The sequence below is a fragment of the Oncorhynchus mykiss genome, chromosome 18 (genome assembly GCF_013265735.2).
Source record: "Oncorhynchus mykiss isolate Arlee chromosome 18, USDA_OmykA_1.1, whole genome shotgun sequence".
In the NCBI taxonomy this organism is placed as follows: Eukaryota; Metazoa; Chordata; class Actinopteri; order Salmoniformes; family Salmonidae; genus Oncorhynchus; species Oncorhynchus mykiss.
The window spans coordinates 33,513,455-33,535,228 of record NC_048582.1 but is presented as its reverse complement, the minus strand read 5'-3'; the positions used below and the strand labels follow the sequence as shown (position 1 = coordinate 33,535,228).

Here is a 21,774-nt window from a genome sequence, read left to right as displayed (position 1 = left end):
TGGTAACCGTGTGGTGTGCTAACACACGCTCCCAGTATAATTTGTCAAAATCTGTCTAAAAGGGGGATTTACAGAGGTCCTTCCTTTAAGAAAACAACTAAATGTGGTGGTGATTTATATTGTACTGAATCAAAAATAGCAAGGGAAGTTATACATCATGTCCATAATGAAGTCTACACCCACAGATGTGGATACAGAAGGCACAGTAAAAAGAGTGGAGGGGATGCACTGTATGTGAAACCTGCAATATAGCATTATGCATTTTACACAAGAGTATTTCTTGCTGAGAAGCTTTAGCATTCAATTTATGCATGAGATAATAAAGAGACAGACAGACAGACAGGGAATGACTAAGAAAGAAAAAGAGTAACTAAGAGACAGACAGACAGACTGAGAGAGGAAGTAACTGCGTTATCCATAACTCCCTAATGAGTGCCGTGAGGTGAGCAGGGAGGATAGTCAAGTGACAGGAGTCTTGTGATAGGGGTGGGCTAAGGCCGGATAAATTGTTTACCAGTCATTAAACACACCATGTACAGCCAGCCTTCCTGAAACCCACTCCACTGTGGATAAATATTAGATAGGCTAGGGTCACGTTCATTAAGCACAAAATGTGAGAAAACAGTGTGAAACAGGGAGGCACTACATGAACTTGTCCAATAAGAACTGCTTGTTTTTTAGTTTTCCTTTGGAAAATGTTTTGCTATCGGAAGGGAGGTTACAGGGTTGAACTAGTTGGCTCATGCTAGTGCTGATGCGTAGAATACAGATCCTCCTCCACTGTATTTCAACAGGATGTTTTGTGAGGCCTGGAGATGGGCTGACAGATGGTGTTCTTCCTTAATCCTGTCTATGTCCTATGTGTGTGTGTGTATGTCTCTATTGCTCTCTGTCTTTGTGTGTGTGTGTATATCTCTATTGCTCTCTGTCTTTGTGTGTGTCTCTCTCTCTCTTGTCATCAAATTATCATTTTCTTCTGACTCCCAATCAAGTCTGCAGTTGACTGTTTTGACCGTTTTGATTTCAGTAACATATGCCAGTCGCTAGACGAACATTGCACTGTCCTGTCTGCAGGTCACAGTCCATCTGTCACTAGCGGGTCTGTTTGAGTGTTTACCATTTAACCAGAGATGATTATCTCAAATTTGAGACAGAGTCATGTTTATCAATCTGAGGCCGAACCTCGGGAAGTGTGATAAACCACTAGCATTGATAATAAATTAGAAACCTGTCCTTAATTCTCCAAGACAAATATACATGTTGACAGACTATGTTGTGTAACTCCATCATATCTTTCTCTTGGACCCACTGCGTGGTTAAGTATATGACCAATATTGCAGAAAAAAACAGGATTATTTTTCGCAGACAAAGACTAGACTCCAACAAGACACATACACAGACACAAAGACACAAAGTTGAATAGTCAATCGTATTGCGTCTATAAAAAAGCTCCGAAAGCGTGCGAAGTAATAATGTGACTATATACAATTTAACATTGCGAATTGATAGAACTGTTGACGTTAATCTGTAGAATGGGCGGATACAAAATTGGCGAGGGAGCGGGGGTGTGGCACACTTGGAAACAATGAATCAGGGAGAAAATATGAATCCGGTGCAATAATCTCTCCGAAAACCACTTGAAATCAATCTGTGTTCTGCATTGAACGAGTTTACGTTAGAGCAACATTTCAACTGGTTTGGGCAACATTTTACGAAAAGATTAGCTGTCAAACTTACTTAAAGTGACAGAAGTCCGAATCAGTTGCGAGTTGCACTCTGGTTGCTGAATTCTATTCGATCTGCACTTTCATAGAAGGTAAGAAGCAAATCTATCGTGATTAATATCCTACTTTTCTCCCTGAGCGGAGGGAATTAGGACGGTTGGGGGAGGGGAAGTGGGGGATGAAGGGGTGAACAGGGCGCCGGGTAAAGGGAAATATAGAAGAGAAGATAATAACGGGATAGGTTTTTGAAATTGAAAGAAAAAACAGAGAAAATAGGCATACGATTAAAGACATGGCGGAATAACTGAATGTGATTAACCTCTGTAAAAGTAATAATAAAGTAGACATCTTAACATTGCACTGGGCGTGATGAGCTCTTGCAGCCAACCAATGTTAGATGCATTTCGAATAACTTGTTTGGTTACTCTGCAGATGGCTGGCACGGGATGATTAAAAAGGCATAACAAAATGAAATACATTTGAGAAATATTCTGAAATCTAGTTGTATTCATTTGATTTGAGGTTTAGGTAGGTTACATTCCTAAAAATCAATATTGAGAGACATCACTTTTAGTTTGTTATTGTCTGATAATTACTCAAATTCTGCCGTGAATGGCTATTTTCTATTAATTATCCAGAATACCATAAATGTAGGTAGCATCTGAACATATAGGCGCAATCCTGCAACACTTGTTGCGTCAAAATGTTAAGAGGGGTCAACCTGAAATTGCTCAACATTCTGGTTTAGTAAACTCGTGTGCCTAGCAGGGAGAGAGAGCAGTCGTTTAAGCAAATATAATATTGGCGCTGGGATTCACAACAGGATGAAAATAAAGCAGGGAGTGTCTCTAAACTGTAGCCAACGAGCTGATTGATTTGCCATTGCAAGACCATTGTAGAATGTTGAGCTCAAATAATCTGTCCTTGAACAATGCAGCTCTTGTCAGCATTCTCCAGTCCACTCTGTTATCTGTATTAATTCTGGTTCAACTTGACATAAGAATAGTGTCTCTATGAAATAATAAGTTAAGACAAGTAACATTACAAATGATTGAATAATTATTATTTAGTTGGACTAAATCAAGTATTCAATGGCAAATGGTGGACACTGAACACTTGAGATTATGCCGTTTTTTTTTTCTTCATGCCAACTGTCCAATGCCAGCAGCACCACAAAACAGACCATTGTCTTTCTGAGGAAAATATCTTAAGTTCCAGACAGAATGGGTAGCCTACTATATGTCCTACAGTTGAAGAGAGTGAAATGCGTGCAGTAGAGCAGACATAAGTGATCACAGGAACTTTCATCTAATGAGTCACTGAGCATGTACTAACGTGCTTTATCCTTCTCATCAAAAGCCCTAAATAATATCTCCCTCCTTTCTTTCAGACAGCAATCAGACTGAAACTCATATTTACCTCCCTGGAACTTTGCAGTTGGTATTGGAGTGGCTAATCACTGAAGTGGAAGAACAGGGATGAAGAGTTTCTCCTGTGTGTTTTCCTGCCTGATGACAGACTCCCCATAGAGCTGCTGATTCGCTCGATCACATCCCTTTAGTGTCCAGCTGGTCTTGCCATCACACCTCACAGCTTCTCAAACAGTTGGGAACACACTCTGACAACAATTGTCACCCACTCATTTAGTGGCAAACACACTTCTGTTCTGCCTTGTAGTGGCAGAACACCAATACTAGCCCAAAGCCAGGGTACTCCCACGCCTTCACACACACACACACCCTCTCTTTCTCACACACACATCATGGCGAGCGTGTTGCCGTACGGCTGCTTCACCCACGCAGTGGTGCGGGGCATCCCAGAGACCTTTGGGAAGGTCGATAATGAGGAAACCACGACGGACTTGGCCAAGGCACAGCGTCAGTTTGGGGTTCTGACGGGGGCACTGAGACAGAAGGTGGGGCTGCAGCTCATAGAGATCCCTGCCGACCCGGAGCTACCAGAGAGTTGGAGGATAGAGGATGTAGCTGTGATACAGGGAGACACGGCACTCATCACCAGGCCATTCAAACAGCAGAGACGCAGAGAGGTAAACACTGACCACAACAACTGAGAAATACTGACTTTCGCTGACTTTTTTTTAACCTAAATGAACGAGATTTGTGTATGTTGTGAATCATTCCATTAAACGTGTTGTAGTTCTGTCTCAACTATTGATTTATATTGTTGTTATTTATGTTTTAATCATAGATTAATGTTGCAGTAGAGTCAGTTTGACCTCTCCTTTCTTTCTTTCTCTCCCTCCCTGTCCCTTTCTCCTCTCTTCCTCAGGCTGAAGCGGTGAGGAGGGTGATGTCGGAGCTGAACCTGACAGTGGTGGAGTTGGGGGCAGAGGAGGGAGGCTCCGTAGGGGCCACGCTGGAGGGCAGCGACGTGCTCTTCACTGGCAGGGAGTTCTTTGTGGGCATCTCCTCTCACACCAACCACAGAGGAGCTGAGGTTCTGGCCGACACTTTCAGAGTGAGTATAGCTTGATTCCCCGATTCCTTTCTCAAACCACATGCGAGGACAAGATCCAAAGACCCTCCAACCTTCTCCTCCAATGTGTTCTGAGGAGGCAAGCAAAGAGGACATAAAGAATCTAGGAAAGACTAATTGGGACAGAGCCCATGTGTTGCAGCAGAGATGAGCAGGTGGCCATTGTTCTATTGTATTATGAGATTCATGGCTCAAAGACAAATGATGGAAGAGCAAGCTATGTCCCATTGGTCAGGGATGGTGGTGATCATACCAGGAAGCCCCTTGTGATTTGACATGGTCCACAGTAGCGCCATTAGTATTGATGGCTTCCTCTTGCTAAGTGCATTTATGGCAGTTATGTGTGTGTATATATCTGTCCACGTGTGAGTTAACTTGTGTGAGGGTAGAAACAGATGGATGGGAAAGTATGAATGTACAAAGAAAATGCATACTTCTTAATTCTCTACCATGCTCCTGTAAACTAGACAAAATTAGATTTTCACAGTCAGGTCTGTTTATTTTAATGGACTTATAACAGTAGTCAATACCATAACTTGTTGGATTTCGATATTCAATATCACTCCTGGTAGGGCATGCAAACTACACCATTGTGTTTGGGTCGTTGTTTGTCTGCCGTCTGTCTGCTTTCCTGGTGTTGCTTTTTGCATGCAATATTTACAGAGTATTATCTAATCTATCTGATGAATTACTTGATTTGATGTCCAAGTACATGATCATGTTAAAAAGAAAAAAGTAATTCAAAGATAAATCTTTTTCTTTGGGTCCCTGTGTGCACAATAAGAATAATATTTTAGAATCTACAACATTTTATAGGCCACTTAATGTTCTTACCATCTCTGTCCTCGTTGTAGGACTTCACTGTGTCCACGGTGCCAGTGTGTGAGGGAACTCGTCTAAAGAACATCTGCTCTATGGGAGGTCCTGATACTATCATCATCAGCAACAGTGATGGGGCCAAGAAGACCCTCCGGGTGAGTGTGTGTCCGAGAGAAAGATGGTGAACTAATATACAGTAGCTCTCTATCCATGTACTGTTGAAGTCGGGAAGTTTACATACACTTAGGTTGAAGTCATTAAAACTAGTTTTTCAACCACTCCACACATTTCTTGTTAACAAACTATAGTTTTTGCAAGTCGGTTAGGACATCTACTTTGTGCATGATGACACAAGTAATTTTTCCAACAATTGTTTACAGACAGATTATTTAACTTATAATTCACTGTATCACAATTCCAGTGGGTCAGAAGTTTACATACACTAACAGGCTGACTACACCGCTCGCGTTGCAAAAATAAATGTAGAAATCTATATTAAATTATTGCGCCAACGAGTGTCTGCGTTGCCAAGGTTAAAATAGGAGTCAGTTCTATTTGTGACGCTGATCGCGCTGCAAGTCCTGCCTCTCCCATCTCATTGGTTTATAGAAGCAGGTGCCATCTACTCAATGTATATACCCACGTGGGTGACTGAAAGACGAAATAGGTCAGTGGCGGTAATGCACCTAATTTAGAAAGTTGCCAATCACAATATAAAGTCAAGAGAAGAAAAGGCCAAGAAGGAGGAGAGATGACTAGAAACGATTCGGTTGACTGTTTTATGTGTGGATTAATTGGTGGAGTACAGGACCTTGTGCATTTCAGGTAAAATTACAACTCAATGTTTATGTCCCAGGACAAATTAGCTAGCAACAGCAAGCTAGCTAAATAGGACAAATTAGTTAGCAAGTGCAAGCTAGCTAGCTAAATTGCCATAAATGTTTAATGCTTTTCAACCTGTCCCCAAATTAATGTAATTGGTTCAGAGTTTGTTTTGATATTTTAACCTGCGTGTCATGATCGCGTTTGGTGTGGGGGGACAAAATAAATGTATGCACGATGGTGCACGCGCGCAGCCGGTTTGGGTTCCATGTAAGTTGACTGTGCCTTTAAACAACTTGAAAAATTTCAGAAAATTACATAATGGCTTTAGAAGCTTCTGATAGGCTAATTGACATCATCGGAGTCAATTGGAGGTGTACCTGTGGATGTATTTCAAGGTCTACCTTCGAACTCGGTGCCTCTTTGCTTGACATCATGGGAAAATCAAAAGAAATCAGCAAGAGACCTTAGGAAAAAAAATTGTAGACCTCCAAGTCTGGTTCATCATTGGGAGTAATTTCCAAACACCTGAAGGTACCACGTTCGTCTGTACAAACAATAGTATGAAACCATGGGACCATGCAGCCGTCAGTAAAACGAGTCCTATATCGACATAACTTGAAAGGCCACTCCGCAAGGAAGAAGCCAGTCCTCCAAAACCGCCATAAAAAAGCCAGACTACGGTTTGCAACTTTTTGGAGGAATGTCCTCTGGTCTGATGTTTGGCCATAATGACCATCGTTATGTTTGGAGGAAAAAGGGGGAGGCTTGCCAGCCAAATAACCCCATCCCAACCATGAAGCACAGGGGTGGCAGCATCTTGTTGTGGGGGTGCTTTGCTGCAGGAGGGACTGGTGCACTTCACAAAATAGATGGCATCGTGAGGAGGAAAGGTATGTGGATATATTGAAGCAGCATCTCAAGACATCAGTCAGGAAGTTAAAGCTTGGTTGCAAATGGGTCTTCCAAATGGATAATGACCCCAAGCATACTTCCAAAGTTGTGGCAAAATGGCTTATGGACAACAAAGTCAAGGTATTGGATTGACCATCACAAAGCCCTGACCTCAATCCTATAGAACATTTGTGGGCAGAACTGAAAAAGTGTGTTTGAGCAAGGAGGCCTACAAACCTGACTCGGTTACACCAGCTCTGTCAGGAGGAATGGGCCAAAATTCACCCAACTTATTGTGGGAAGCTTGTGGAAGGCTACCCAAAATGTTTGACCCAAGTTAAACCATTTAAAGGCAATGCTACTAAATACTAATTGAGTGTATGTAAACCTCTGACCTACTGGGAATGTGATAAAAGAAATAAAAGCTGAAATAAATCATCCTCTACTATTATTCTGACATTTAACATTCTTAAAATAAAGTGGTGATCCTAACTGACCTGAGACAGGGAATGTTTACTAGGATTAAATGTCAGGAATTGTGAAAAACGGATTATAAATGTAGTTGGCTATGGTGTATGTGAACTTCTAACTTCAACTGTACATTCTGCTTGCCACAACAAACTGCCATTCAGACATGCAAAGTGATCGACTGAAAATTCTCCAGCCCAGTATTTATGTCTCTGCTCAGATGAAAATGTAAATGATAAAGCAAGCTTTGTTGGGCTGTTTTTAAAATGTCATTGTGTTGTTTAGAGCCCTATTTGCTCACATTACCCAAGTGTATGTGATCCATTTGGTCCCCATCCAGAGATGATTGGCTCTTGCCCAGTTCAGCTTCTCCCTGTGTGGGCTACTCAAATGTGAACAGACCCTGGCCGCTACTGTCATGCTAATTTTGTTAGCACTGCCTCTGTGTTTTTTGTAGATGATGGAGCAGCTGACTGATCACCACTACGAAATGCTCACGGTCCCGGCGGGCGCAGCAGCTAACTGTGTCTATGTCAGGGGCCCCTCCAAAGTGGACTACCTGCTTCACCCGCCCACTGAGGAGTGTCCTGACAGTGTCCCTGTGAGTGAACAGCTGTCTTTAGGCTACTTTACTAAGCTATACTTTTTTTTTATATCCACCGTATTGGGTCTTTGGCATATAAGAGAGAAACAATAATATTTTCAATACAAAATCCCTCTCGACTCAATCCCAAATGTGCCATGATATAGGCATTAATTTTCCACCCTGCTGCAATACACCATGAAATAATCACATGAAGTACACGGTAGAACAAGGAACGCAGGCTAAACACAAAAGCTTGTCAACCAGCTGTCAAGGACATCGGCTGAAGCTTCTCCCCATAAATGTGGATGTAATAAAACGGTATTCTCTCCACCCCCACCCCACAGGCCTTCCAGAAGCTGACAGACTACACCCTCCTCCCTACAGCGTGCAGCGAGGCCTCCAAGCTCGGAGGCCATCTGTCTTCATTCTGCCTACTTATCAATAGGAAGCCGAACTTCTGAATACCCTGCCCTTCTCCCATAGTAAACACATAGACCTTCATTGGCTATAGGAAAATACAAATGTGAACATAAAGAAAATGGCCAACTGTTGGGCCAGGGGCTAAAGGGAAAAGTCTAAACTGTATCCTTGGGACATCGCAACTCTGACGTCACCCCATTGAAGTTGACATTTTAAAACTGTTACGGTAAGGGTTAAGGTTAGAGGTATGGTTAAGGTTAGGTAAGTTGTATGGTTTAGGGTTAAGTTTAGGGTAGGTAGGGATGTCTCAAGCATCCCGGATAGCACTAAATGGGGCTAAAGAGGGTTCCCCTTCTGTGGAAAGAGTGCAGTGTGGCTTGAGGATCTTTAATAGGCTCTAGATTTGAAATGTAGGCGTACTGTATACGGGCCCGGCTCTACAGAGATGCTCTCTGGAGACAAAAGCATAGCCAAATCAGTTTTATATCCCTATATTATATAACAAGACTTGCTGCCATTATCCAAAATGTCTGATCCATCCTCCGAACCACACTCTCTGCGCTCAGAGTAAGTAGGCTGTTGTTACGTTGCGGCCATAGAAATATAATCCATAGAAGGGACTTGCCACCGCTAACCATGTCAATTTGACTGGTAAACACATGGGTACACTCACAGTGGCTGCCAGTCCTGACTTAAATGGGCACATCCGTTGTATAGATTCTATGGATTCTGTCTATCGTTGTATAGGCCTTTTGCAAATTTCAGGGCAGGTGGGGCAGAGCACTTTTTTTTGTTGCCTGTTTTGCATGTTATCAGTTATCAAAATGTATTGAGTTAATAAAGCTGCATACAAACATGGTCTCTTTTTTTTTGCTTTTTTGAGTAAGGCAGATCCAAAATGCAGGTGTTTCATTCTCTCAGTACTTTCTGTGGTGTAGGGACAGCCTGTGGAAAATACAGAGCGTAGGGGTTGGTAATCTTCTAGTTGCGCCGTGATTGGTTCAGTGTTCTGTCACTCATGGGGACAGTATGGCACCACAAAATCTACAGGGAGAGCTAGAAAGTTCAAGCCCTCTTGGGTGCTGCCATAGATTTACATTAGAAGTGCCCATTAGTAGGCTCAAGGTCATTGGCCACAGATAAAATTACGTCAAATCACGTTATATCTACCATAGCTTTGATTGGACTGATCATGTCAACATCATACTTTCAAAATCTTGGCTAGCAAGTTAGACAAGCAGTCATCATCATGAAACACGTCGACAATCTACTGCAAATCCTTTTTAATCCTTGAAAAGGATTAAGAGAAATTATAGATAAAACGTATCGGTGCTCATCGGCCATTGGACATAAACATTACACAAGTTGGAAATCGAAAATTCAACATTTGGGTGGTTTGGAAGGAATCCGTAGCTAAACGCAAAGCGTTGCAAAGCAATCACTATTTTTGCTTCCCCTGCCTGCTATTCGGTTGAGAGGGTGTGTGGTCTGGGTTTAAGGGTCTCCTTACCAAGCTTAAAAGGAGACATTCACACGCAACACCATGGGACAGAAAAGGTAGAATACATTGGCTATGCTGTCAATCCAGCATGACTTCTGCTGCGTTCAAGGAAACTGGGAAATCTTAGACAAATCTGAGTTCAAGACAACTGTGAAAAAAGGTTGAATCATGATGCCAGTGATCTTCAGATCCCTCCACAGCCTCAAAGAGAATCTAGATACTTTTTCTAACCAAATTATGATAAATGTGTGTAAAATTTAAGCTAAATAAGTGTTTTGTGCCTATGGAACATTTCTGGGATATTTTGTTTCGTGAACTGAAATATGGGACCAACACTTTACTAGTTGTGTTTTTATATTTATTATTTATAATAATACATTATTATATATTTATATGTGTGTATATATATCAAAGTAATATATTAATAATAGTGATTAGTTAGATCTAAGTATGGTGATTGTGTTTAAGGTCAGAGAGAACTCCCATTTGTTTCTGTAAAATAGAACATGACTGTCCTCCATTAATTGTAAGTCAACTGTAACTTTTGTGACCAATATTACGTATTGGTCACAAAAAAAGACAAACTTTTACATTGCCGTGTAGTTTACCAATAACATGGTCTGACGGTGATGTGGACATACTCGGTATACATATCCCGAAATAAAGAAATTATCTCACTATAATACATTTGAATAGAAAGTTAACAAAAATAGATAAGATCTTGCTTCCATAGAAAGGAAAATACCTGTCAATTTGTGGTAAAAATCACCATGATTAACTCTTTAGTCAAATCCCAGTTTACCTATTTGCTTATGGTCTTGCCTACACCTAGTGACCTGTTTTTTAAATTATATGAGCAAAAAATATTTAAAAAAAATGTGGGATGGCAAGCCAGACAAAATTAAAAGGGCCTATTTATATAATGAATATGAATTCGGAGGGCAGAAATGATTAAATATTAAAACAGACCAAACATTTGTTGGAAAAATGACTTGTGTCATGCACAAAGTAGATGTTCTAACCGACTTGCCAAAACTATAGTTTGTTAACAAGACATTTGTGGAGTGGTTGATAAACAAGTTTTAATGACTCCAACCTTAGTGTATGTAAACTTCCGACTTCAACTGTATATTTCCTCCTAATATTGTAGAATCAGTGTTTTCTGTCTTTTCATTGGCCTGGGCTTTTGGTTGCGTTCAGCACGAGGCCATGTTGATCTCAGTTTGTCATTGTCAGAGTAGCCACTCCACTCAGGAAATTCTGTGGTATCAAAAAATGATTCTACTAATGTCTCCAGTCATGTAGGCGAAATGACAGAATTGCATCAAATGAATTAATGAAAGGCACCATTTTGGGGGGGGGGGGGGGGGGGGGGATCCTGTGTGCAAATCCTATAAATGCCTCTGCTATTATGCAAATGAAATGTGATACATGCAATGCTTTATCACGAAGGGGATTTTAAATGCATGTTTGTTTGATTAGAACACACGTGAAATCTGTTAAAATTTAGATTTAGTGGGTCTGCGTTTTGGAAAGCAGACTTGAAAGCTAACGTGACCCCTCGCCGACTTAAAATGCCATTGTCATTATATATTCTTTGTCATACTCTCCAGGACATAAATCACTGATCTGAAGACTAAATTGTATACATTTACCAATGTGCTGGTTGAGATCTGATGGCCAAATTAATCAGCCAGGGAGAGTACGAGTTCAAAAGTCTCTCAACTATTTCCATCGTTATGCTTGCATTGTTTGTAATTCCTGTGGATTAACCGAGGCCCAAATTGGAAAATATTATGGGCTGAAACACTGACAGTTGTCCATAATGGCTCAAACGCATAATTCAGAGTTGTAGACTAATGCGTAACACTTCCCGACCATGATATACACGACATGACCAAAAGAATGTGGACAGCAGCTCGACGAACATCTCATTCCAAAATAAGGGGCATTAATATGGAGTTGGTCCCCCTTTGCTGCTATAACAGCCTCCATCCACTCTTCTGGGAAGTCTTTCCACTACATGGTGGAACATTGCTTTTGGGGACTTGCTTCCATTCATCAACAAGAGCATCAGTGATGTCAGGCACTGATGTTGGGCTATTAGGCCTGGCTCGCAGTCGGCGTTCCAATTAATCCCAAAGGTGTTCGATGGGGTCGAGGTCAGGGCTCTGCAGGCCAGTCAAGTTTTTCCACACCGATCTCATCAAACCATTTCTGTATAGACCTCGCTTTGTTCACAGGGGCATTGTCATGCTGAAACAGGAAAGGGGATTCCCCAAACTGTTGCCACAAAGATAGAAGCACAGAATCGTCTAGGATGTCATTGTATGTTGTAGCGTTATGATTTCCCTGCACTGAAACTAGGGGTCTAGCCCGAACCATATAAACAGCCCCAGGCCATTATTCCTCCTCCACCAAACTTTACAGTTGGCACTATGCATTGGAGCAGGTACAGTTCTCCTGGCATCCGCCAAACCCAGATTTGTCTGTCGGACTGCCTGATGGTGAAGCATGATTCATCACTCCAGAGAACGCGTTTCCACTGCTCCAGAGTCCAATGGCAGCGAGCTTTACACCACTCCAGCATATGCTTGATATTGTGCATGGTGATCTTAGGCTTGTGTGTGGCTGCTCTGCCATGGAAACCCATTTCATGAAAGTCCTGACGAGCAGTTAGTGTGCTGACCTTGCTTCCAGAGGCAGTTTGGAACTCATTAGTATTTGTATTTATTAGGGATCCCAAGGCCAAGGCAGCAGCTACTCTTCCTGGGGTGCAAACACGTCAAGGCACGTACATTACATATAAAACCAAATACACTGCTCAAAAAAATAAAGGGAACACTAAAATAACACATCCTAGATCTGAATGAATGAAATATTCTTATTAAATACTTTTTCTTTACATAGTTGAATGTGCTGACGACAAAATCACACAAAAATTATCAATGGAAATCAAATTGATCAACCCATGGAGGTCTGGATTTGGAGTCACACTCAAAATTAAAGTGGAAAACCACACTACAGGCTGATCCAACTTTGATGTAATGTCCTTAAAACAAGTCAAAATGAGGCTCAGTAGTGTGTGGCCTCCACGTGCCTGTATGACCTCCCTACAACGTCTGGGCATGCTCCTGATGAGGTGGCGGATGGTCTCCTGAGGGATCTCCTCCCAGACCTGGACTAAAGCATCCGCCAACTCCTGGACAGTCTGTGGTGCAACGTGGCGTTGGTGGATGGAGCGAGACATGATGTCCCAGATGTGCTCAATTGAGGTCTGGGGAACGGGCGGGCCAGTCCATAGCATCAATGCCTTCCTCTTGAAGGAACTGACACACTCCAGCCACATGAGGTCTAGCATTGTCTTGCATTAGGAGGAACCCAGGGCCAACCGCACCAGCATATGGTCTCACAAGGGGTCTGAGGATCTCATCTCGGTACCTAATGGCAGTCAGGCTACCTCTGGCGAACACATGGAGGGCTGTGCGGCCCCCCAAAGTAATGCCACCCCACACCATGACTGACTCACCGCCAAACCGGTCATGCTGGAGGATGTTGCAGGCAGCAGAACGTTCTCCACAGCATCTCCAGACTCTGTCACGTGCTCAGTGTGAACCTGCTTTCATCTGTGAAGAGCACAGGGCGCCAGTGACGAATTTGCCAATCTTGGTGTTCTCTGGCAAATGCCAAACGTTCTGCACGGTGTTGGGCTGTAAGCACAACCCCCACCTGTGGACGTCGGGCCCTCATACCACCCTCATGGAGTCTGTTTCTGACCGTTTGAGCAGACACATGCACATTTGTGGCCTGCTGGAGGTCATTTTGCAGGGCTCTGGCCGTGCTCCTCCGGCTCCTCCTTGCACAAAGGTGGAGGTAGCGGTCCTGCTGCTGGGTTGTTGCCCTCCTACGGCCTCCTCCACGTCTCCTGATGTACTGGCCTGTCTCCTGGTAGCGCCTCCATGCTCTGGACACTACGCTGACAGACACAGCAAACCTTCTTGCCACAGCTCACATTGATGTGCCATCCTGGATGAGCTGCACTACCTGAGCCACTTGTGTGGGTTGTAGACTCCGTCTCATGCTACCACTAGAGTGAAAGCACCGCCAGCATTCAAAAGTGACCAAAACATCAGCCAGGAAGCATAGGAACTGAGAAGTGGTCTGTGGTCACCACCTGCAGAACCACTCCTTTATTGTCTTGCTAATTGCTTATAATTTCCACCTGTTGTCTATTCCATTTGCACAACAGCATGTGAAATTTATTGTCAATCAGTGTTGCTTCCTAAGTGGACAGTTTGATTTCACAGAAGTGTGATTGACTTGGAGTTACATTGTGTTGTGTAAGAGTTCCCTTTATTTTTTTGAGCAGTGTATAAAACAGTACATCATATAACATTACACCACTACATATCTACAATACAAAATGTATAATACCACCATACAACAAAATATACAATGTATGTATGTGTAGAGTGCATGTGCTAGTGCTTCTGTGTATGTGTGTGTCTGTACCTTTGTGTGTGTCTCTTCACAGTCCCTGATGTTCCATAAGGTGTACTTTTGCCTAATTATTTTATCTGATTCTACTGCTTGTATCAGTTACCTGATGTGGAATAGAGTTCCATGTAGTCATGGCTCAATGTACTACTGTGCGCCTCCCATAGTCTGTTCTGGACTTGGGGACTGTGAAGAGACCTCTGGTGTGTGCTAGTAGTTTAAACAGACAGCTCTGTACATTCAGCTTGTCAACACTTCTTACAAAAACAAATATTGTTGAAGTCCATCTCTCCTCTACTGTGAGCTATGAGAGATTGACATGCATATTATTAATGTTAGCTCTACATGTACATTAAAGGGCCAGACGTGCTGCCCTGTTCTGGGCAAGTTGTAATTATCCCACATCACTCTTTGTGGCACCTGACCACATTACTGAACATGTGCGACAAAACTATGGCCTGTAGGACCTGTCTTGTTGATAGTGTTACTAAGGCAGAGCAGCGCTTTACTATGGACATGACTTCGCCCAGTCTTAGCTACTGTTGTATCAATATGTGTTGACCGTGACAGTTTACAATACATGGTTACTCCAAGTAGTTTAGTCATCTCAACTTGCTTAATTTCCACATTATTGATTACAAGATTTAGTTGAGGTTTAGGGTTTAGTGAATGATTTGTCCCAAATACAATTCTTTTAATTTTTTCAATATTTACGATGAACTTATTCCTTGCCACCCATTTTGAATCTAACTGCAGCTCTTTGTTAAGTGTTGCAGTCATTTCAGTCACTGTAGTAGTTGGCGTGTGTAGTGTTGAGTCCTCCGCATACATAGACATGCCGTTAGTAAAGATTGAAAAACGTAAGGGGCCTAAACAGCTGCCCTGGGGAATTCCTGATTCTACCTGGATTATGTTGGAGAGGCTTCCATTAAAGAACACCCTCTGTTAGAAAGGTAACTCTTTATCCACAATATAGCAGGGGTGTAAAAGCCATAACACATACGTTTTTTCCAGCAGCAGACTATGATTGAGGATGTCAAAAGCCAAACTGAAGTCTAACAAAAAAATATTTTTATCATCAATTTCTCTTAACCAATCATCAGTCATTTGTGTAAGTGCTGTGCTTGTTGAATGTCCTTCCCTATAAGCATGCTGAAAGTCCATTGTCAATTGGTTTCCTGTAAAATAGCATTGTATCTGGTCAAACAACATTTTTTCCCAAAAGTTTACTAAGGGTTGGAAACAGGGTGATTGGTCAGTTATTTGAGCCAGTAATGGGGGCTTTACTATTCTTGGGTAGCGGAATGAATTTTGCTTCCCTCCAGGCCTGAAGGCACACACTTTCTAGTATTTTTTTAATTGAAGATATGGCAAATAGGAGTGGCAATATCGTCCGCTATTATCCTCAGTAATGTTCCATCCAGGTTGTCAAACCCCAGTGAATTGTCATTGTTGATAGACAACAATAATCTTTTCACCTCTTCCACACTTACTTCATGGAATTCAAAAATACCGTGCTTGTCTTTCATAATTTGGTCAGATATACTTGGATGTGGAGTGTCAGTGTTTGTTGCTGGCATGTCATGCCTAAGTTTGCTAATTTTGCCAATGAAAAATCATTAAAGTGGTTGGCAATATCAGTGGGTTTTGTGATGAATGGGCCATCTGATTTAATGAATGATGGAGCAGAGTTAGCCTTTTCTCATTTATTTTTGTTTCATAGTACATTTTTATTTAGTCTCACATGATTTCTCAATTTGCGGTACGTTTGCTAATCGGTTGTACTACCAGACTTCTTTGCCATACCTTTTGCAGCATCCCTCTGAAACATACAATATTTCAATTCCTCATCAATCCAAGGGTATTTAACAGTTTTTACATGGGTGCATGCTTATTAGTAACTGGAATAAGCAATTTCATGTGTCAAGTGCAGCGTTTGGTTGCTCCTCGTTACACACCACAGACCAGCAAATATTCTTTACATCAACAGACGAATCACTACAAAACTTCTTGTATGACCTCTTATGCACTATATTAGGCCCAGCCTTTGGAACTTAGGTTTTCCTAGATATGGCTACTATATTGTGATCACTACATCCTATGGATTTGGCTACTGCTTAAAAGCCCATGTCTGCAGCCTTAGTAAAGATCTGATCAATAGATGTTGATGATTTAATTCCTGCGCTGTTTGTAAGTACCCTCTTAGGTTGACTGATAACCTGAACCAGGTTGCAGGCACTATTTACAGTTTGATGTTTTTTCTTGAGTGGGCAGCTTGATGAAAGCCAGTCAATATTTAAATCACCCAGAAATTATACCTCTCTGTTGCAAGAAAAGGTATGTGAACCCTTCGGAATTACCTGGATTTCACAACAATAGACAAACATAGTGTGCTTAAACTAATAACACAAATGATTGTATTTGTGTTGTCTATATTGAATACATCCTTTAAACATTCACATTGTAGGTTTGAAAAAATATGTGAACCCCTAGGCTAATGACTTCTCCAAAGGCTAATTGGAGTCAGCTAACCTGGATTCATATCAATGAGACGAGATTAGAGATGTTGGTTAGAACTGCCTTGCCCTATAAAAAACACTCACAAAATTTGAGATTGCCATTCACAAGAAGCATTGCCTGATGTGAACCATGCCTCAAACAAGAGATCTCAGAAGACCTAAGATTAAGAATTGTAGACTTACATAAAGCTGGAAAGGGTTACAAAAGTATCTCTAAAAGCCTTGATGTTCATCAGTCCACGGTAAGACAGATTGTCCATAAATTGAGAAGGTTCAGCACTGTTGCTACACTCCCTAGGAGTGGCCGTCCTGCAAAGATGACTTGCAAGAGCACAGGGCAGAATGCTGAATGCGGTTAAGATGAATCCTAGTGTCAGCTAAAGACTTACAGAAATCTCTTGAACATGCTAACATATCTGTTGACGAGTCTACAATACATATATCACTAAACAAGAATGGTGTTCATGGGAGGACACCACAGAAGAAGCCACTGCTGTCCAAAAAAAACATTGCTGCACATCTGAAGTTTGCAAAAATGCACCTGGATGTTCCACAGTTCTACTGGCAAAATATTCTGTGGACAGATGAAACTACAGTTGAGTTGTTTGGAAGGAACACAACACTATGTGTGGAGAAAAAAAGGCACAGCACACCAACATCAAAACCTCATCCCAACTATAAAGTATGGTGGAGGGAGCATCATGGTTTGGGGCTGCTTTGCTGCCTCAGGGCCCAGGCCCTGATTTCCCAAGTTTATCAAGACATTTTGCAGGAGAATGTTAGTCTATCTGTCCGCCAATTGAAGCTCAACAGAAGTTGGGTGATGCAACAGGACAACGACCCAAAACACAGAAGTAAATCAACAATAGAATGGCTTCAACAGAAGAAAATAAGCCTTCTGGAGTGGCCCAGTCATTTCACATTCTTAAAAGTGGTGATCCTAACTGACCTAAGACAGGGAGTCCTGACCTCAACCCGATTGAGATGCTGTGGCATGACCTCAAGACAGCAGTTTGCACCAGACATCCCAAGAATATTGCTGAACTGAAACAGTTTTGTAAAGAGGATTGGTAAAAGAAAATCCTCCTGACCGTTGTGCAGGTCTGATCCGCAACTACAGAAAACGTTTGGTTGAGGTTATTGCTGCCAAAGGAGGGTCAACCAGTTATTAAATCCAAGGGTTCAAATACTTTTCCCACCCTGCACTGTGAATGTTTACACGGTGTGTTCAATAAATACATGAAAACGTATAATTGTTTGTGTTTTATTAGTTTAAGCAGGCTGTGCTTGTCTATTGTTGTGACCTAGATGATCAGATCAAATTTTATGACCAATATATGCAGAAATCCAGGTATTTCCAAAGGGTTCACATACTTTTTCTTGACACTTTACCTCTGTTGATATCACATACATTATTAAGCATTTCATACATATTATCCAGATACTGACTGTTAGCACTTGGTCTGTAGCAGCTTCCCATAAGAATAGGATTGAGATGAGGCAGATGCCATATTATTTCAACAGTATTTAATATGAGATCCTCTCTAAGCTTTACAGGAATGTGATTCTGAATATTAGGCCGCAACACCGCCCCCGTTGGTTGGCATGTCTTTTCGGTAGATGTTATAACCATGTATTGCTGCCACTATCAAAGGTATTATCTAAGTGAGTTATTTAAAGAGATCGTCAGAATGAGTGTCATCTGTTACAAGTTAATAACTTTATTAACGTTGTTTCATAGTATGTTACTCTGGGCTATTTTTTTAAACACTTTTCTGGGTTGGTTGATTGTTTTTTATGCTTTACTGGGAAGCTTATCAGAAGTAGACTTGTTCATGTTATTTATATTTGAGCTGATAGTGCACGGTGTGCTGTTCACAGTGGACTTCCTACTAGGGAAAGGAAATCGGGCACTGCCTCAGTGCTAGCCGTGACTCTGATTCATAGGCACATGATTACTGCATACAATAGCTGTAGGACCAGAGCTATTCAGGGCAGCTAGGGGGACATAAATGAAGTTACTTACATTGTGTCTGCCAACACCCCTGGGATAATGTACATTTGATGCAGCATTATGACAACTGCGGCACAACGGTAGGGATTAACTGAGCCTTGAAATTCATGGACAGTCTAGGAGCCAAGATGATTTGGATGGATTCCGTCATTCCTATAGAGTATCGTCTGTTTCCAGAAGGTGTCAAAGTTATCTATAAAAGTATTTTTGCCACGCGTGTAATGCCAGTAGCCTGCTGAATCTTTCACACCCGCAGCCCAAAGATGGTACCGGACCTGAAATTGGCAATTTTTTAAACATCTTTCAGTGCTAGAATTAGTTATTTAAATGTATTTTAATAAGTTCAGAGCTAGCCCTTCTGTCATTTGACCCCACATGGACTATGACAGCGTCAGCTACCAGCGTGTCGTAGAACAGTCAGAAGCAGTCTTAAGTCCTGTTCTCGTGCTCCTGTGTAGAACAGTCAGAAGCAGCCTTGTTATGCCCTGTACTCGTGTTCCTGTGGTAGAACAGTCAGAAGCAGCCTTGTTATGTCCTGTACTCGTGCTCCTGGGTAGAACAGTCTGAAGCAGCCTTGTTATGTCCTGTACTCGTGCTCCTGTGTAGAACAGCCAGAAGCAGCCTTGTTATGTCCTGTACTCGTGTTCCTGGGTAGAACAGTCTGAAGCAGCCTTGTTATGTCCTGTACTCGTGCTCCTGGGTAGAACAGTCTGAAGCAGCCTTGTTATGTCCTATACTTGTGTTCCTGTGTAGAACAGTCAGAAGCAGCCTTGTTATGTCCTGTACTCGTGTTCCTGGGTAGAACAGTCTGAAGCAGCCTTGTTATGTCCTGTTCTCCTGGGTAACACAGTCAGAACCAACCTTGTTATGCCCTGTACTCGTGCTCCTGTGTAGAACAGTCAGAAGCAGCCTTGTTATGTCCTGTACTCGTGTTCCTGGGTAGAACAGTCTGAAGCAGCCTTGTTATGTCCTGTTCTCCTGGGTAACACAGTCAGAACCAACCTTGTTATGCCCTGTACTCGTGCTCCTGTGGTAGAACAGTCTGAAGCAGCCTTGTTATGCCCTGTACTCGTGCTCCTGGGTAGAACAGTCAGAAGCAGCCTTGTTATGTCCTGTTCTCCTGGGTAACACAGTCAGAACCAGCCTTGTTATGTCCTGTACTCGTGCTCGTGGGTAGAACAGTCAGAATCAGCCTTGTTATGTCCTGTACTCGTGCTCCTGGGTAACAGTCAGAAGCAGCCTTGTTATGTCCTGTTCTCCTGGGTAACACAGTCAGAACCAGCCTTGTTATGTCCTGTACTCGTGCTCCTGGTAACACAGTCAGAAGCAGCCTTGTTATGCCCTGTACTCGTGCTCCTGTGGTAGAACAGTCTGAAGCAGCCTTGTTATGTCCTGTTCTCCTGGGTAACACAGTCTGAAGCAGCCTTGTTATGTCCTGTACTCGTGCTCCTGTGGTAGAACAGTCTGAAGCAGCCTTGTTATGTCCTGTACTCGTGCTCGTGGGTAGAACAGTCTGAAGCAGCCTTGTTATGTCCTGTACTCGTGTTCCTGGGTAGAACAGTCAGAAGCAGCCTTGTTATGTCCTGTACTCGTGCTCCTGGGTAACACAGTCAGAAGCAGCCTTGTTATGTCCTGTCCTCGTGCTCCTGTGGTAGAACAGTCTGAAGCAGCCTTGTTATGTCCTGTTCTCGTTCTCCTGGGTAACACAGTCAGAAGCAACCTTGTTATGTCCTGTACTCGTGCTCCTGTGTAGAACAGTCATAAGCAGCCTTATTATGTCCCGTTCTCGTGCTCCTGTGGTAGAACAGGGGTTTAGCCCTGGGAACCAAGATGTTTCTTACAATAGAGCTGCTGATAACAGCTGAGGTCCAGACAGTCTTTCGCCTACCCCGAGGACCGAAGGGCTCAGAGCCAGCTGTAGTATCCATCGCAGATGACGAATGGGCAGATCTAAGGCTCTCGAGTGTTGCAACAGAAGACATATTTTTTTTTTTAACACTCTGCATTCCCGTTCTATGAGCTTGTGTGGCCTACCACTTCACAGCTGAGCCATTGTTGCTCCCAGACATTTCTACTTCACAGTAACCACACCAGTTGACCAGGGAAGCTCTAGCAAGGCAGAAACATGAACTGACTTGTTGGAAAGGTGGCATCCCATGACAGCGCCACATAAGCCACTGAGCGCTTCAGTAAGGCCATTCTACTGCCAATGTTTGTCTATGAAGATTGCGTGGCCGTGTGCGCGATTTTATACACCGCCAGCTACCGGTATGGCTGAACTAGCTGAATCCACTAATTTGAAGGGGTGTCCACATACTTTTGTACTGTGGGGCAAAAAAGCATTTAGTCAGCCACCAATTGTGCAAGTTCTCCCACTTAAAAAGATGAGGCATGTAATGAATCATAGGTACACTTCAACTATGACAGACAAAATGAGAAAAAAATCCAGAAAATCACATTGTAGAATTTTTAATGAATTTATTTGCAAATTATGGTGATGAGCATTTGGTCACCTACAAACAAGATTTCTGGCTCTCACAGACCTGTAACTTCTTTAGGAGGCTCCTCTGTCCTCCACTCGTTACCTGTATTAATGGCACCTGTTTGAACTTGTTATCAATATAAAAGACACCTGTCCACAACCTCAAACAGTCACACTCAACTCCACTATGGCCAAGACCAAAGAGCTGTCAAAGGACACCAGAAACAATTGTAGTTCTGCACCAGGCTAGGAAGACTGAATCTGCAATAGGTAAGCAGCTTGGTTTGAAGAAATCAACTGTGGGAGCAATTATTAGGAAATGGAAGTCATACAAGACCACTGATAATCTCCCTCCATCTGGGACTCCACGCAAGATCTCACCCCGTGGGGGCAAAATTATCACAAGAACGGTGAGCAAAAAGCCAGTACATGTCCAGGCCCGTCTAAAGTTTGCTCGAGAGCATTTGGATGATCCAGAAGATTGGGAGAATGTCATCTGACCATGACACCAAAATATAACTTTTTTGGTAAA

At 42.4% G+C, this 21,774-nt stretch overlaps 1 protein-coding gene across 2 annotated transcripts; it reads left to right on the top strand.

Annotated features, from left to right (window-relative positions):
* Nucleotides 1–1,541: 1,541 nt before the first annotated feature.
* On the top strand, nt 1,542–9,088 carry LOC110496042 (N(G),N(G)-dimethylarginine dimethylaminohydrolase 2). 2 transcript variants are annotated; one of them, XM_021571680.2, is made up of 6 exons: nt 1,542–1,816; nt 3,115–3,771; nt 4,014–4,202; nt 5,075–5,194; nt 7,681–7,824; nt 8,154–9,088. In XM_021571680.2, the coding sequence occupies exons 2-6, from the start codon at nt 3,487–3,489 to the stop codon at nt 8,268–8,270; spliced, it is 855 nt and encodes a 284-aa protein (XP_021427355.1). In that variant the 5' UTR covers nt 1,542–1,816; nt 3,115–3,486; the 3' UTR covers nt 8,271–9,088. The 2 variants fall into 2 exon arrangements, with proteins under 2 accessions (XP_021427355.1, XP_021427356.1); XM_021571681.2 differs by having other exon boundaries at nt 1,552–1,816; nt 3,119–3,771.
* Nucleotides 9,089–21,774: the final 12,686 nt, after the last annotated feature.

Excerpts from the sequence above, each read along its gene's own strand:
- LOC110496042 (XM_021571680.2), top strand. The coding sequence starts at position 3,487 with ATGGCGAGCGTGTTGCCGTACGGCTGCTTCACCCACGCAGTGGTGCGG. Across the intron at positions 5,195-7,680 it reads GGGCCAAGAAGACCCTCCGG|ATGATGGAGCAGCTGACTGA; the intron begins GTGAGTGTGTGT and ends TGTTTTTTGTAG. Across the intron at positions 7,825-8,153 it reads AGTGTCCTGACAGTGTCCCT|GCCTTCCAGAAGCTGACAGA; the intron begins GTGAGTGAACAG and ends CCCACCCCACAG.